This window comes from Eptatretus burgeri, chromosome 7 (genome assembly GCF_056783735.1).
Source record: "Eptatretus burgeri isolate ZD-2024b chromosome 7, Ebu_testis_v1, whole genome shotgun sequence".
Lineage (NCBI taxonomy): Eukaryota > Metazoa > Chordata > Myxini > Myxiniformes > Myxinidae > Eptatretus > Eptatretus burgeri.
Genome location: NC_140967.1, coordinates 96,314,035 through 96,332,337, shown reverse-complemented (window position 1 = coordinate 96,332,337; position 18,303 = coordinate 96,314,035). Strand labels below are relative to the sequence as shown.

Below are 18,303 nucleotides of genomic sequence, written 5' to 3'. Positions count from 1 at the left end.
TTCACACTTGTTGAAACGGTTCAAACGGATTGTTCACACTCAGCCATACAGGGATCTTCGAATTTGCTCTCGGATAACGGTTATTTTCGGGGATCACGTAAATATAATGTAAACAGGAAGGGTGTAGGAGGACAGGCTTATAGGAAGGAAATTGAAGAGGGAAGTGAAGAGGGAAAATAGAGGGGTTAAAGGAGAGTAGTGAAGCGTGTGATGATATGGAAACAAAAGGATTACGTAACAAGTAAGTAGGGAGGGGGAGGGGGAGGGCTTGGAGAGAGAGAGAGAGAGAGAGAGAGAGAGAGAGAGAGAGAGAGAGAGAGAGAGAGAGAGAGAGAGAGAGAGAGAGAGAGAGAGAGAGAGAGAGAGAGAGAGAGAGAAAAAAAACAAAAAAAAAAAACAAACAAGAAGAGGGAATGCAAATCCATCATATATATATATATATATATATATATATATATATATATATATATATATATATATATATATATATATATATATATATATATATATATATATATATATATATATACAGGAAAGGAGGGAGTGAAGGGTGGTGTCAAAATTTTTAATCTTTTTAACATAAAATATATGTGGATATATATATATATAGGTATATATGTATATATGTGTGTGTGTGTGTGTGTAATTTATGTATATTTGTGTGTGTGTGTGCATACATATATATATATATATATATATATATATATATATATATATATATATATATATATATATATACACACACACATACATATATATATATATATATATATATATATATATATATATATATATATATATATATATATATATATATATATATACACACATATATATATATATATATACAGTCGACTAGGCGTAAGTCGTCACCATCGGGACCGAGAAAAAAGTGACGACTTAGAAATGTGATGACTTGCGCGCATGCGAACATTCATGATGACTGTGGGGTGGAGGATGAAGTCGCACGTGGCCTGGACACATATTATATGTGTGAGAGCCGGCGATTGTACCAAAAGGAAAACACAATCCTCGGGGCATAGGTGGGGGTGAGTTGATGAGTTGGAAAGTGATCAAGCAAAGATGGAATTCATGAATCAGTTTATCAAAAGTAAAGATAATGAACAACTCTATAAGACAACTCGTATACCATCGGTGATGGTATGGTGACAAATTACATGACACACAGTCATCGTGGTGATGATTACCACTCAATGCCTATGTGTAAGTGAGTGCGGTAATGTACAAAACAAGCCAATATAAAACCATGATCGGACTTCAACACTAAGCTCGATCGATCCTTTACTTCTTCGCAAAGTAATCCATTATGTTTGACTGCCTCAAACTCTTGGGCATCTGGTGCATGAGAAAGGATTCAAACCGGTCATTGTATTCCATGATGTTGGCTGGGCAATCCTCCACCGAAAGACAGTATCGGCCGAATATTTGGCTGAATCGGCCGAAACCGAATATTTGACTGAGCCAACATTTGCCGAAACCAGATGATGAGCACGTCATCGACATCTTCAAAGGACACACATTTCACACTTCCCACCGGCCTCACGATCTTCTCCACTTGTCCAAATATCTTGCCCTTATTCTTCAAGATATCGTTCAATGTCTGCCGTTTGATGTCCAACTTCTCAGCTATGGCTGTTTTCTTCATCAGTGGATTTGCCTCACAAAACTGGATAATGTCGTATTTTTCTTGGTAGGTTTTAGTTGTAAGCTTATGCTTAGTCGCCATTGTCCTGCCTGCAGTGCGATCAACGTGTGTACGCAGTTATAAATAGCCTATCACTGGCGGTGTACACCAATGAGCGAGCATCACGATTCCATGAAATCGGGCTTCTCACGAGGCAGCAGTTCCGTGTGATGAGTTAGGAGTGGTAATTTACTTGAGTTTCCATTACGTGGGAATGGACAACATCTGACGACTTAGACGAAGTGACGACTTAGAGATGACGACTTACAGAGGGATGATCCTTTATTCAAAGGGATTTAACATGAGATAAATTCGGGACTTTTTGACGCTGCCGACTTAGGCGAAGTGACGAGTTACACGCTGCCGACTTACACCTAGTCTACTGTATATATATATATATATATATATATATATATATATATATATATATATATATATATATATATATATATATATATATATATATATATATATATATATATATATATATATATATATTTTGTGTGTGTGTGTCCATTATCAGCGAAACATCTGGTGTTAATCACACTTGACTGGCTAAATGCTCGGCCATGTGGCGTCGTTCCTGCGTGAGGCGGTGATAAAAAGAACATTTTGATCGAGTATCACCTGTGCATTGAATGAGTTGCTGTGGCTGAAGTTGCTGAGGCATTGAATTGAAGCTGAGCTTCCTGTCATGTGTTGCTGTGGTGTTCCTGTTTGCTCTCAAGTTGTTATATCTTACCTCTTTTTACTTAAATATCGAGTTTAATCCCTATTATAAGGACGTCAGCTTTGCTTGCCAATTCTGCTCATGAAGCTGCTTCTTCCATTGCAAAAGTACGAGCCGATGCAGCAGAATTTACAACTGAGTTTGTAGTAACTTCTGGGAACAGTGTATTCTGCAAGCTATGTTCTACAGTCGTGTGCCACGGACGACGGTCCAGTGTTCTGAACCATCGCGACAATACAAAACACACGAGAGCCAAGGATGCTGAAAATGAACCTCGACAGACATTGCTGCTAGCTGAGAAAGTGAGAAAGGGACAATAATTTGTTGATCACGTAGCTACGAGCTTTCTCTCAGCTGATATACCTCTCTACAAACTCAATAATCCGGAGATGGTCACTATTTCAATTCATGGGCTACAATGCACCTTCGGAGTCCTGTTGCCAATCGCGAGTGGCATCAATGGCAGAGAAAGAAACATTGAGGATCCAGAACTTGGTCAAGGGGAAGAACATGTTTATGGTCATCGATGAAACAGAGGTGGCAGACGTAAAGTACATTATCACCCTCGTGGGCAATGTCGATTCACCAGAAAAGACTTTCCTGCTGCACTGCAAGCAGCTTCCAGCCTCAGTCAACTCATAGACAGTTAGTTATACATGCAGTGGATGATGCCATCAGAACACTGCAGTCTGATCAATCGAATTTTGTTCTACTCAGGTGACGCTGCACGCTACATGACAGCTGCTGGTCGCCTCCTCAAGCAAATATACCCACGACTATTCCATGTCACATGTACTGCACATCTACTTCATAACTGCACCAAAAAGGTTTGAGCTCACTTCTCTGACGTCAATAATCTGATCGCCAGGGTCGAGTGCTGTCGTCAAGAAGAAAGACCGTAAGGAGTTGTTTGCCACTATTGGATACACACCTCAACCCATCGTAACCCGCTGAGCAAGCTGGTTAACTGTGGCTTTCTACTATGATGACAATTTGCCAGTAGTCAAGATAATCGTTGGGGAATTTCAAGGTGATGGTTTGCTTGTTACCAGAGCGAAGGAAGCGATAGCATCAGAACACCTGGCGAAGGACTTGTTCAGTATCGATCGTGACTACAAGTGCCTGATTGAGATGGTTACTAAATGCGAAAGTTCTACGAATATGATCTCTGATGCTTTCAACGATCTGAAATCGCTCAGCTTCGGCAGTGATCCATGTGGGATAGCGTCTTATTTGGAGAGGCGTTTTGAGCAGAACGAGGACATAAAGCAGATCATGGATCTGGCACGAGATGACATTCCGCCAAGTTTGTACGCAAAGTTGCAAAAGTGTCAAGTTACTTCATTGAGCGTTGAACGGTCTTTTTCGATGTTAAAAAAACTACCAGCGAAGGACTGTAACTTCTCGCCCAAAAACTTTGAGAAATATATTTCTGTTTATTACAATCACAGCAGTGAACCATGAATTTGAGCAATTTGATTTAATGCTGACTTTAAAAACCTTGTAAAATGTCATATCATTGCTGAATTCATCAAAATGTTGTATCATTGCGTACTTGCTAGCTTCGGGAGTTTAATAAAGTTTTTTTAGCGCAACAAAAAATTGCCCTAATAATAATGTCGTAACTATAATAGTAACACTGCAATTCCTTCGCCGAGACTGCAAAGTTCCTGGATTAACGCGGTGTATTATTAATGACTCAATGAGAAGCGGTGTACTGATCGTCAAATTCTTCCGGTGGTCTGACGAAAGAGGTGACCAAATATCGTTAACGCCTGCATGAAAAACTGCATTGTAGTGACATTACACGATGCTAACTTTAAGAACAAATATGTGTGTGCTCAATGTATGTGATGGTGCGGATGGAGGAAGTCGAAAACGACTTGAGCATTATGCTGATTGGTTAGTGCAGCGGGGGGAGGGGCGCCTGTCTTCTGTCAAGGGTAACCTTTACAATGACGTAATTGCATTACCACCTGCATTTTGTGTGAATTTGAAAGATGACATCATCAACCATGTGTATGTCTGACTTGACGAACCATCCAGTCGTACAAATTCTGAGTGGTTATCCTCGGCTGGATGTTGGCAAGCTCAAGGATGAGAGGGTAGCTGAGGAGTTTGTGAACAGGCTGAGTGGAGATTTGGGGGGTCTGGGTGTTTTGGAGAATCCTGAAGAGTTGTGGAGTGCCTTCAAGATTCCCATCCTTGATGTTGCCGGTGGTTGTCTTGGAACACACTGTCAGGCGAAGAAGAACTTTATCTTCCAAGGGACGCTGGATACCATTGACCAGAGTAGTAGGGCCAGGCTTAATGGCAGAGCTGAGCTGTTCAGGGAGTTGAGGTGAAAAACTGTATGTGTGCTGAGGGTGTACAAGTAGGCCAATGTGCGAGGAATCTGTGATGGGGTAGAGCATCACCTGTTGTCAAGTGATTCTCGTCCTGCTTACAAGGGAATTTGCACATTGCGTTCCTCCAAGCCCGTCCCTCGGTGTACTGCAGTTAGAGTGGAGGGTGATGGGATCTTGACAGAGGAGTCCGAAGTGAAGGCCCGCTGGGCTGGATACTTTGAGCGGCTGTACCAGGCTGACCCACCAGCTGTGGAGTTGGATGACACGGGTGTCACTACCCTATTACTGGCCCTTCAATCAATTGTGAGCTACCTTTGTTTGTGGAAGCACAGGCTGCAGTGAAATAGTTGAAAGGGGGTAAAGCTCCTGGGATATTTGGCATCCATGCTGAGCTTCTCAAGGCAGATGGAAATGCTGTAATCATGTCGTTGCATGCAGTTCTGTGCTCTGTTTGGAGCACAGGCATCATCCCAACTTACTGGAAGAGGGGCCTTGTTGTCCCTCTCTTGAAAAGGAAGTGTAATCGCTAGGACTGCAACAACTCCAGAATGGTGACGCTACTCTCAGTACCGGGCAAGGTCTTTGCTCAGATAATTCTTGATAGAGTCCGCCACCATCTGCTCGAGCAACAGCGTCCAGAGCAGTCGGGCTTTACACCAAAGAGGTCAACGATTGACCGTATCCTTTCTCTTTGTGTCCTCACCTAACGCAGACAATAGCTACAGCAGGAGCTGCTCTCCTCTTTGTTGATCTCCTCAAAGTGTTTGATTCAGTGAATCGGGATGCTCTCTGGATAATTATTGGTCTTTGTGGGGTGCCAGCAAAACTGATCAATCTGATTTCTGAATTCTACTCTGGTACTGAGAGTGCTGTAAGGTGTGGTGGTTCCATCGATGACATTTCCAGTTGTTACTGGAGTTCATCAGGGGTGTGTACTTGCCCCCACACTTTTCAGCACTTGTGTGGACTGGATTCTGGGGAGGATGTCGAAGACATCAAGCTGCGGTGCATCGTTTGGGAATGTCAAAATCTCTGACCTTGATTTTGCAGACGAGGTGTTGACTACATTGCTTATTGTACTTGCAGGTACAAGCACGAACTGTCTGCACCATTGTGAACCAGTTTCAACCTTGAGCAGTCAGTAGTTGTGTCGTCGTAAAGGAGTTAAAATGACCGCTCCACTGTCTGTTTGCACCAAAGAAGAGTAGCGTTCAGTGATACAATGTTTGTGGGCTGAAGGTGTACCAGGGACAGAAATCCATCGCAGACTTTCAGCACAATATGGGAACAGTGCTTTACCTCAGCAGAGTGCGTATGATTGGATTACCATGTTCAAAAACGGTCGTGCAAGTGTTACTGATGGTGAACGATCTGGACGCCCCTCCACGTCCACGGCAGAAGAAAACATTGAACGAGTCCGCGCCACAATTCTGGATAACCAATGGTCGACTATTGATGAAGTGGCACAACATCTGAACATCAGTCATGGTTCTGCACATTAAATCATCAACAACCAACTTGGCTTTCATAAAGTTTCTGCAAGATGGGTTCCAAAACAACTCACAGAAGAGCACAAGCGCAACCGTGCGATAATCTGCCAAAGCCTTTTGAACCACTTTCGTCATGAAGGGAATGCTTTTTTGAGACGCATTTTCACTGGAGACAAGACACGAATCCACCATTATGAGCCAGAGAGCAAATCAGAGTATGAAGTTGAAACATCTGACATCACCAGTCAAAAAGAAGTTCAAAAGTCAACGATCGGCCAGAAAATTTGTGTTCACACTTTTCTGGGACTCACAAGGCCCAATTTTGGAACAATATCAAGGGGGGGGGGCACAATAGTAAACGGTGTCCGTTGTTGTGAAATGCTCCTGGATCCGTTGAAACCAGCTATTCGATGGAAACGCCGAGGGCTACTTGTTGCACGACAATGCCTGTCCTCACACTAATGCCCATACTAAGAAAAACCTCAGGAAATTGAACTTTGAGTTGTTGAAGCATCCTCCGTACAATCCTGACCTGGCCCCTTCGGACTTTCACCTGTTTGGTCTACTCACAGACGCTTTAAGAGGCCGCCACTTTGCCATTGACCAACAAGTGAAAGAAGTGTTGCATGTGTGGCTCGTCACTCGGCTAAAACATTTTTTCCTGAGAGCATACAGAAGCTTGTTAGTTGATGGACTAAGTGTGTTGAAAAGAAGGAGGAATATCTGGAAAAAATTATGCTCTTGTGCATGCTCAATTGCAGTTATATTGTTTAAATAAAAATATATTGCGGATACTTTTTGACTCACCCTCGTAGGTTTCAGCACGCCTAGCCTTGGTTGCATATAACAGTGGCATAGCACTTTGCTATGAGGCAGTACACACGATATGCAACACATACAGAACTTGGTGATGCCAGTCAGCTTCTGATATAAGTCCTGACACTTGTATCTAACAGGGTTTGGCACATAACGATAAAGACCGATTTCACGATTCAATATACAATTATATAATCAGTCACCGAGATCACATGGCTTTGATTGTATTTTGCTCCTACTGTTACAATCCTTTTGACAATTCACTCAAAAGTAGCTAAATTACAAACGAACATGAATAAAACATATTTACATGAAGTTTATGAGACTCACCTACCAGTGTCCTATGGTCGATGGTGCTATTAGGACCAGCAAATCCTCTTACAAGTCAGAGAAAATAAAGTTTCACTCTGAATGGTCTGAGACTGCAAAGAAAACCGAGAGAAGCTTCTATCTATCCCGCGTGGTCGGGTCAGACGTCAGGGTCTCTCCGTCAGGAGACCACATGTAACGTCCCTGACCCTACGTGAATCTCGACGACCACCACTCGCACAAAATGGCTTCCTTTCTTACGTTGTGTGCAGGAAGTACTAACACATGCTAAATAGCGCCCTCTGTGTCATGAACAATTACAACATCCGGTCGAAGGGGGAAAATAACCTCTTTACATACAGACAACAACAAAAAAACCAGCATTGTGAGTCACACGCTCTTAAAGATGACTATAACTATTCTACACCCACCCACACAAAGCCCTTTTGAAAGAAGAGCAAGCCTTAGCCCTTTTGAGATATCATTCTCCATCTCGTTTTTGGCTCCATCTCTCAATGGTGAAGAATCACTTAAAACATTAGAGTATCCAGATCTGGATCTTCACCAAAACCTGAACAATTTTTCCTTGTTGCACACCCAACCTGTCCACCAAGATTCGTACAAATCCATCCGTAACTCTTTGAGATATCCTGCTCATAAAAGACAGACAGACAGACAAACAGTGGTGAAAACATAACCTCTATCCACCTTCGGTGACGCAGGTAAATATGGCAAAATTCCCCCCTGCTCCTTTCCTTACAAACACTTTATATTTCTATTGTTTCCCTTCTTTTTGCTCCAGCCTCTTCCCAACCTCCTTTCCCTCCTTTTTCCACACTTCCCAAACCCTCATTTCTCTCCCCTTTCATCCTTCCGTTTTCTCTCACTGTCTCGCGACCTCGAAGGTCCCCCTTTGTTATGCAGGGATAATTATTTTCGGTTGAGATCCAAAGAATGGATTTTTGCAGTCGAAGGGAATGTGAACGTTTTCTCCTTCACTCAGTTATTATTATTTCACTTAGTTATTTTGATGATTTTGATAACCTCAAGATGTAAATGATATTGAGGCTGCAGCTCTATGTCATATTTCTAAACCTGGACACTCAGTCTTGGTATGATATATCTGTAATGTACTTGTGGTTCCATTTGGTTGTTTGGCTGAAATCACATTCCTGTTAAAATGACCAATGAGGAAATGGATAAGTCCCACACCAAACACCACCGTGACCATACTCGGTGATGTGATGGTTAGAGCGTCCGCTCCTATTCTGGGAGGTCGGTGATTCAAAGCCTGGCCAAGTCATACCCGAGACTCTAAAAAAGGACAGCGAACGGACACACAACCATATGTTGGCAACCATTGTGTAGGCTAGATGGGCCGAAAGGTCTCATGCATGGAATTTCCTGATAAGGGAACTCATACTTATGAAAGCATGGCTCCGTTCTTAGAGATGAAATGGTGGCTGCTCGTTTGATTTTTCCCGTTGGATACAGGGAGGAATGGATACGGGTGATCCAGGATGTGGCCGACAGGCTGAAGCAGCAAGAGGACGAGGATGAGGAGATGGAGCACAAGCCGAGTCCGCAGGAGGACATGGGCTGTGGAGAAGATATGGACATATCTGTTTCCAAACCTCGTTCGAGAGTGGTGAGTTCATTGAAAAGCTGTCTGTTTAGAACTTGTTTTTTATGGAAAGTTTGTGGGGAACTGCTCACCAATTATAATCGGGTAAGAGTTTGACAATGTGTGTTTTCCGAAGCATTGAGGCTTCTGAAAAGAGCAGTACAATCGAGGGGAGAACGTTCACAAACAAATAACTGGGCGGAGGAAAATAATCAGACAAGGCCCATGAAAACATCATCAATATGTGTAAAAAACACAAAAGAAGAAGAACAATAAGAAGCTGGAGGTAGACAAACGAGGAGGGGTTAGCAAAAACAGAAGAGCTCATGGGTAGTTATGGGAGATGTTATGAAATGGTGGCGGGCCTGCCATCTTGAAAACCTGGATGGAAGGTGAGAAAGCACGGACTCTCTGAGGGATTTCGCAGGTCGGATAAAAGGGAGTGGAGGTGAGCATGAATCTGAGAAAGAACGAAGAATGTTTTCCTGGAGGAAATTACATGCAACTTTGTGGTGCTGTGGAATGGCAGAGAACATTCGTATGCAGCACCTAGCTGCCGGTACCATCATCGCCTGGTGACGTGGTTGTTTGATGCTGTGCCGCTGATGCATTACCCCCGGTAGATTCAGAACAGGAATTTCGAATTTGGATTTGGTCGATTGGCACACAATTGTCTACTCTTACAAAATACACCACGAGATGTTTCATGGTTACCAGAAAATATTGGCAGACAGTACCCTCGGTGGTAGACAACAGAAGTTACAAGATGGAGTCAATGCAACCTTTCTGCAGTGAGTATGAAGGCCTCGTGTTGCAGTCTTAAGTTGAGATGCCAGTGAGTTTAAGTGCCTTGGATTCCACTGCCTATGGAGACTTGGGGGGGGGGGGTTGGGGGGGGATGAGGATGTGATTGAGCAGCACCAACCATATCTATAGTACTGCAGATGAATGCCTTGAACATTGACAGGAGCAATGAACATTCAAGAAATCACTTGGTTCAACAGATCAGTGTGTGCCTGCATTCTGCATGGCAGATGTTCTTTTAAGGTAGCTGGACTGGTGAGCAGGACATGTGTGGAGTCAAGTGGAAAGAATGCCCCAGCTCAGCTGTTTAAAAGCATTTGGGGTGGGGGCTTGGGGTGGAAGGGGTGGGTGTGGTGGAGCATTTGAGGCCTGATGGGAAGTATAGGTTATATATTGTGAAGAGCTGGGGGTTGCGACACCCTATGAGATTGTAGGCCGCTCTCCAGACCCCATGTCACATTGAGCTCAAACCATTTGCAGCTGCTTTTATTGGAGGTGCGGGGAAAAGAAAGTGAAGTTTGAAACATTCAAGATAATCAGCATCAGGGTAATGTTTTCGAAAGAGAAATTGGCAAACTTGACATGCATTTCCTTACTAAACGAGCTATGGTCTGGCGACACCAATGATAGTGTTGTTGAATATTAATATAAAGAGTGTTCGGTAATCAATTCCGATGTGCTGTTCCTACAACTACCAAATGTGTGGATACGAGTTATTTAACCACAGGTAAACTTTTGAGTGTTGAGTGCTTCAGCAGCACCAACACTCCACTAAGAGTATGGTACTTCACTATCAAATCAAAATGTCACCTTTCATGAACATGAAAGCGTACCTGTTGCACAAGGAAGCCAGATACTACTACGACTGCTGGTGGTGGTTTTATCGACCATTGCCATATTAGGGGGTTGGTCATGCACAAGGAAGCCGGATGTACCAAGGTAATAGTGCCGCATGTACCTAAGTGTACCTGTTGCACAAGTAAGCTGGATGTACCTGAGTAAAGGTTTCATTTGTTGTGTGGAGAGGGTTCAGTGTACTATATATATATATACACATATATGATAAACATTTTTTTCTAGAGATGTTCTTGATGACTTAGGGGGTGGGGGAGAACGTACCTGTTGATGCAGACTGAGATCACGGTATGGATCACAGGCACTCGGTATCACGATGCCGCAGCAATATGCGGTGTTGCGGATGAGTACGGTTCATCTGAGACACATCAAACAGGCGATTGCGCCGCCAAATTTGGAGCAAGGGTCGTAAGCATCTGCTGAACAGCTGACGCGGTTTTCTTTTCTCTCTTTCTATGCATTGCAGACGATGAACGACTTCGATTATCTGAAACTTTTAGGAAAAGGAACCTTTGGGAAAGTGATCCTGGTCCGGGAGAAGGCCACGGGACAATACTACGCCATGAAGATTCTAAAGAAGGAAGTCATTGTCGCAAAGGTAGTGTCATCACTGCAAGAAGTGTAATTTTCTTTTTTTAATCTAAAAGTACTGAATACTTTCAAGTAATTCTGTGGGGTCATCTAATTGCCATACTGGGGATTCCCATTAATGTAAAAGGCCACATATAAGACTTGCTTTAATTATATTTATCTGTCGTGATATATTTTGTTTTAAATGGTCACAAAATGTTTGTTTTGTCCATTGAGCTACGCTTCCTGGAGGAGCTTGTAACCACCTGCAGGACACAGACATTATGATACGTCATTGTACTTTTACACTAATAATAAGGATGTAAGAAGATAATTATTGATAAATATTGGGGATTTGAACCTGCGTTCCCCACATAAGGGCTGGTGGGATGGCCTCTGAGTTGTCTTGCCTGGGTTCGAATCTCGACCCAGCTATAAACAAACTGTCATTGCAGTGTTTCACAGGCAGGGTGATTCATCAGTGTGCATGCCGTCATTTGCATGGACGTTAAACTGGGTGCCCCGTCTGCCGACATTAGTTGGTGGACGTTAAACACCTCAAGGTGTTATTCGCGAAGAGTAGGCGAGCTATCTCCAGCACCCTGAATAAATTACAAATTCCTGCCTTGACACTGCTGCGAAGGCAATGGGAAACCATCCAACATAACCCATGCCAAGAGGCTGCTTCGGCAGCAACGATGGTCTACGAAGAGTACAGAGTACAGGTCCATCATCCCGACGTCATGAGCTGGCGTTCATCATAGGGTTAACATTGGAATACTAACAGGCCAACCCAGATTAAATGAAATGTAACTACATTTTAATTAAATGAAAACTTAGAAAAAAAAAATACTAATTAGATTGAAATTTATATAGATAATTAATTTGGATTTAATTTTTAACGATAATGAATGTTCTTGCGGAATATCTTGGAGCAGCAGTATCTGTAAACACCTCACACCATGGGCATGGTGTGGTGTGTCGTGAATGGTGACGGCACTTCGGAGAGTCTCATCCAGATGCAAATGCTTTAAGCTTGGCTCCTGCACCACAGGGCTTGCCTCGTATTATGCTGAAGCTGGCAGAATGAGCCGGCGGCATAAAACAGATGTAAGAGAATGGCCTCCTTGGCCAGCAGGGCCCGTCTTTCCACTGCCAGCACTTTCAAGGCACCGCTACGAAGCCAGACGCGTACGGCCTCCCACCGCCGTCTTACCCAAAGCGCCTGCAGATGCCGCGCCTATCTGCCGTGCGCATCGGCAAAAGGGAGAAAGGCTGCGGTGATCAGAGTCCCTTTATTTGAGAGAAATGGCGGACGAGGCGCACCGAAGGCCCAATTGGATTAGTCACCCAGCGTGCGTTTTGCGATTTGGACACCACCCAAAGGCAAAGCAATAATGTGACAAAATGAAACGCATTTAGAATCACACTAGGTGTTTTGCAATAAACCCTTTGATTTAGTTTGAGGCTTTGCACATTTGATTGCATTTCATACCTGCTTTCCCCTCGAACGGAAGTATTGTTTTCGATGTTTTTTTGGGGGAGGGGGGGTGGTGGGATTTAGTGGGGGGGGGGGTTGCTTGTTTGTTTGCTTTTCATGGTTGGATGCATGTAAGAACCCACGTCTGCCTTTACAGGATGAAGTGGCGCACACTCTAACAGAGAACAGGGTCCTGCAAAGCACCAAGCATCCATTTTTAACAGTAAGCTGCCTTCCTTCCTGGCCACCAACGGCTGCCTTCTCCTACACTCTTTAAAGCACTTACCGGCAGCGGTACCGAGAGATTAATGGTGCGACCATTGCTCGTCCTCAAAGCTCTAGAGCCTTCTGGACGTTGTTGTACGACGGCGCTTCATTAATTGGCGATCCCCCACTTCCCACTTAGCCTTTCCCTTTCCTTACTCTTACCCCTTCCTTTCTGGTCTGTATCCCCATTCCTCCAACACTCCCTTCTCTGCCTTTTTCCTCCTGGTTCTATCAATATTCATTGTGCCCAAACCCATCCCACCTCATGCTTATGTAATAAGTAGATGGCTTAAACTGCTCAAATATCCCAGTCCTTCATATGGAGACAAAACATTCTTCCTTTTCATCCCACAGTCGATCCTAAAGCCACCTTCATTTGCCTTTTCCTTCTGTTTTTTTTTTATTCAGCACCTCAAGTACTCCTTTCAAACGAATGACCGACTGTGCTTCGTCATGGAATACGTCAACGGTGGAGAGGCAAGTACTTGTACAATGGGAAGGGACAAAGACGAAACGGAAAGCCACAAACCGCGGTGCCGATATGCGCGAACCGTCACAAAGTGAGGATGCAAAGTACCGTAAGCTAATTTTCATTGTCACGTGATGCAGCTGTTCTTCCATTTATCCCGCGAGAGGGTATTCTCAGAAGATCGCACGCGCTTTTACGGTGCCGAAATAGTCTCGGCACTTGATTACCTGCACTCGGAGAAGAACGTCGTGTACAGGGACCTCAAGGTAACATCTGAGCTGCTGGAATATGTGCAAGCTAACCTTATTGGCATTGGACCGATGTAAGAATATGAAGAAATAAATAATTTTTTTAAAGAAAAATTCACAATAATTCTCCAATGGATGCCAACACTGCTTTTAATTCACCGTCATTAACAACAGAATGATCCTCCAGCGTTGCTTTTCATCGGAATGTTTTCTTTCTCCAGGCTGAGCTCACTCCGATCGTTTTCTCATTATACAATTTCGAAGCATGTTGTTTCCTTTAATGTACAAGATGCTAGGACTTGGATCAATTTCACTCCTCTGCTCTAGCTGGAGAATCTGATGCTGGACAAGGATGGCCACATCAAGATCGCAGACTTTGGTTTGTGCAAGGAAGGTATCACGGATGGTGCAACCATGAAAACCTTTTGCGGTACCCCTGAGTATCTGGCCCCAGAGGTGAGAGTCGTTGGTGAAGGTTAAAGGTGATTTTCTTTTCAAATATAAAACCATCGTCACATGGTTTAAATTGCGGGCATGGGGGGTTTACGCACGGGTCTGTGACAACTTCCATTTCGGATATCAATGCTCGTTGTTTATCACATCGATGCCACTCACTTTGTCCCAAGTGTTGAAAATACAGCTGCGTATCGTGAAATTGCTGAACCGTGCGGATAAAGGAAGTGGGATGCAAACAGGAAGTGATTTGATTGCATTCAAACATATATCTATATAATTGGGATATTAAAAAAAAGACAATTGGCTGAACACATCAGTGAATGCTTTGAAATACGACCACAGCGGCTTGACGACCATCACTCGAAGCTAATCAGGTCCCTTCTTCCCGTGAAAGTAATGGTCTGCCCCTGCAAAGCAGCCTCATAATTGCGACCCAGTTTTGTGAACCTGTGCGACTGGAGCCCGACCCCCCCGTGGAGTCTTGGCAATGAAAACGGCGTTGAGAGGCCTTTGACCGAGCTCTCGGGAGAGGTTAATGCGCTTGTGAAAACAGCCAAATGGAAAAGCATCCGAGTCGCGCTGTAAAAAGCAAAATGTTTTTTTGCAACGGCGAGCGAAGCTAAATAAATAAGTAATAAACCTTTTCAATGGGGGGGGGGAGGGGGGGAGAGAAAGGGAGGGACATCAACAACAAACCTTTATCCAATTATTTGAGTGTAGGGAGTTGTGGAAATGTTTTAGAAAGACCAACCTTTCCCAAAATGTCGACGCATGCATTTAAAAGTTAGGGAAGACAATCTTCGCCTTTATTCGATATTCAAAATGAATAGACACCGTAAATACGGCAGTAAAAGAGTCATTTGGTCCGGAATTCACAGGTGGCACCCTTATAAGGAAGAAATTTGATATCGCTCCGCTTCGCGGACATTAAGGATGACCTATGACCGGTGACACGTATTGGCCTCATTACGTGCAGGTGCTCGAGGACAACGACTATGGTCGAGCGGTCGACTGGTGGGGTCTGGGAGTCGTCATGTATGAGATGATGTGCGGGAGGCTTCCGTTCTACAACCAAGACCACGAGAGGCTCTTTGAACTCATTCTCATGGAGGACATTCGTTTCCCACGCACACTCTCCCACGATGCCAAGGCGCTGCTCGCCGGTCTGCTGAAAAAGGACCCAAAGAAGAGGTGGGATATTTGGGGAGTCGTAGGGTGGGTGAGATGTGATGCGGAAGAAGTTGGGGGGGGGATGAGTTTTGTACCCAAAGCTTCTGCCATTTGTCCACAGCTGGCTGAGAGGGTGGGGTGGTAATTTTGTACCCAGGCTAGACAGATGGTTGAGGGGCCGAGTTGCTTACACAATTTGAATGTATAACAAAAGACTGGAAATCTTCTTACCCAGCGGGTGAATTGGACATAGAAATCTTTAAATTTCACTTGGGTGTTCAACATTTACGGGGGTTGGGGATAAAGACGATTATCGGATCAGCATTATCCATAAATTAACCAACTTTGGGAAGACCATTTTGAGCATTTTTATGTTAATGCTTTGTATAGTTTCACTGCCATCTTTAATCTGAGGAACTCTGGAGCATCAACAACTTACCCTCAAGATTTAGCAAATTACCCTCCCCCTATTCTTGTTCCCAAACCGGAGGACGTGGTGGCAACGTTGCCCCGACCTAGGAACGAAAAGCACTCCATCCACTTTTGCTGGCGCCGTGTGGGTTTAATATTTAATGGAACGCAAATTCAAATGTAGCTCACTACCTGCCTTTTTAATTTGGGCCTAGATACAATCTTGCCTTTTGCACCGCCGTCCCTCACCCTTTCGTCTCGTCGATTCGTCTCGGACCCACAGTCTTGTGCCTCACCCTCGGCGATTTGTCTGTTTTGCTTGCTGCAGACTCGGCGGTGGAATGGAAGATGCGAAGGAGATTATGATGCACAAGTTTTTTACTGGAGTCAACTGGCACGATGTATACAATAGGAAGGTAACATTTGCCACCGACCTCTCTGCATATGGGCCCTAAATCTGTGAATGGAGTTAATCATTCACATGTTTGGGTCTTTCATGTTGAAGGCAACATTAAGACTGATGCAAAGAATCCACGCATGTTTTCGACGTCGCACCAGTACGTCATCCGTTGCGCAGGTGAACGGCAATGTTTTCAGGAAAAGTTGACCCCGTTTTTGGTACCCCGAAGTCAATAGGCCCATGGCCCGCCAGACCACAAACGAAGAGGCGATGCACAGAATGGGTCTTACACAAGAGGACGTGGAATCTGCATACAAATTGAGTCCTTGTAAAGCTGGTCTAAGTTTACGGAAAGCACCATTATCTTTACTTTTCTGAAATGTATTGAGCTGTAAATTACACTTGCATGAAGGGAAGTGTCCGGTAAGCTGTCGGGGATCCGTTTTTTCAGCTGTGATTTGTGGCCTTTAGAAGGCCATGTAATTAGGGCAGTCCCTCGTCTTGGTGGGATCATCAAACATGACTGAACACGGCACATAAACTACAAATATACTCATGCATGTTCTTCAGAATTAACACAAAGATGCACAAAGTAACACAGACAAGGGATGAGGCCACCGGGTCCATCAAGCTCGTGTCATCTCCACATTGCCAACAACCCAGGGACACAACACTATCTCTGTACCCCTTTTATCCAACTACAAAAAAAAAATAAAAAACTAACGACACATTACCACTATAGACACAATACACACGCAAGGCAATCGGACATCTCACACCTGCAGACCTCACAACGACATCACACCTGACCAATCTTATCCATCCATCCATCTATTGGGACCATACTCTGCACAGAGCATTGGGGCTGCCTGAGCAGTCTCCTTGTCTATTGGGCACAATCCTGGACGGGTCGCCACTCCGACACGGTACCAGCAAGCCGGCACTCATTTTGCCGACCTCGGAAGGATGACAGCACAGTCAACCCCACCGATCTACCATTAATACCAATATCTCTGTATCTGCTCCATGCCCATTGCTTCTAAGTACTTATCCAAATAGTTTAAACCTACCAACTGATTTAACCTTAATGCAAAAGGAGGTCATTAGGCCCATCAAACCTGTGTAATGGCTGCCAACCTATGCTTCTTTGTCAGTACTCTATCCTTTTTAAATGCTGAGCATCAAGCAAGGAAGCAGCATGTACCACTTTTAAAGTCTTCAGTATAACCCGGCCAGTGTTCGAACCACTGACCTCCCAGACTCAAGAGCCGACGCTCCAACCATTATGCAACCAAATATGGTCAATCTGCCTCTTTCAGTTGCTGCTTGCATCTTAGTCTATCTAGCCAGAGAATAATTGTAATTAATAATGGGGTAAAGAACCGAATTGAATGTCAAAGTGTGAGCGGGGTACCCTTACATAGTTGGGTGATAATTATCACACGTGTAGGGTGAAAAACAAGAATGTTGTAAAACACCATATCTACGAGGGAAAAAAACACACAACTTGCGCTGGAAAGGTGTCTGTTAACATCTGCAGGTGGAGATCTTCGACATCGAGCCCCTGTTGCACGGACGCATCTGAGCACCCTCTGGACACATGGGTTCCTTGTGCTCTGGCAGCACTGAACTACATTCCAATTACACACACACATATCTGTTCATCTCAAGGATATTGTACATAGTCTTCCTTCTGTGGACATGAAATTGCACTCTGGGAGTTACATGTCAGAGCTCCATTCCCTTGACCCCTCACTATTTCCCTGCCTTTCACTCTCCATTATCCAACAGCTGGTTCCTCCATTTAAACCTCAAGTCGCTTCGGAGACCGACACGCGTTACTTCGATGAGGAGTTCACGGCCCAGACGATCACAATCACACCTCCTGATCATTGTGAGTCTCATAACTGTGCACCCTCATCTTTACACCAACATGACTTTGCATAGATACTCCAAGCATTCATTAGTAATAACAGAAATTAAACAGACAACTGTATTTTTCATACATTGTGCAGGGAAACTGCTAAAAAGCAGTGCAGTGTTTAGATATTGTCATTCACGGTCGCTCTTCGTAGCCGAAGACAGCCGTTCACATGCGACATGTGAACCACCTGGAAACAAATTTGCTTTTAGTGCAGGAGCTGCTGCCCA

At 44.0% G+C, this 18,303-nt stretch overlaps 2 protein-coding genes across 10 annotated transcripts in view; one reads left to right on the top strand and one right to left on the bottom strand.

Annotated features, from left to right (window-relative positions):
- SDCCAG8 (SHH signaling and ciliogenesis regulator SDCCAG8) overlaps window positions 1-18,303 on the bottom strand; it is a 160,319-nt gene that overhangs the window by 41,091 nt on the left and 100,925 nt on the right. The window lies entirely within an intron of this gene.
- The window catches only part of LOC147023849 (RAC-alpha serine/threonine-protein kinase-like), a 176,522-nt gene that overhangs the window by 155,928 nt on the left and 2,291 nt on the right, over window positions 1-18,303 (top strand). For all 5 annotated transcript variants that reach the window (XM_085889707.1, XM_085889710.1, XM_085889708.1 and 2 more), the window contains exons 5-13: window positions 8,893-9,046; window positions 11,148-11,279; window positions 12,889-12,954; window positions 13,407-13,475; window positions 13,608-13,733; window positions 14,043-14,171; window positions 15,148-15,362; window positions 16,081-16,168; window positions 17,944-18,046. In XM_085889707.1, coding sequence (XP_085745833.1) covers window positions 8,893-9,046; window positions 11,148-11,279; window positions 12,889-12,954; window positions 13,407-13,475; window positions 13,608-13,733; window positions 14,043-14,171; window positions 15,148-15,362; window positions 16,081-16,168; window positions 17,944-18,046 — 1,082 coding nt within the window. The remainder of the gene's footprint in view (window positions 1-8,892; window positions 9,047-11,147; window positions 11,280-12,888; window positions 12,955-13,406; window positions 13,476-13,607; window positions 13,734-14,042; window positions 14,172-15,147; window positions 15,363-16,080; window positions 16,169-17,943; window positions 18,047-18,303) is intronic.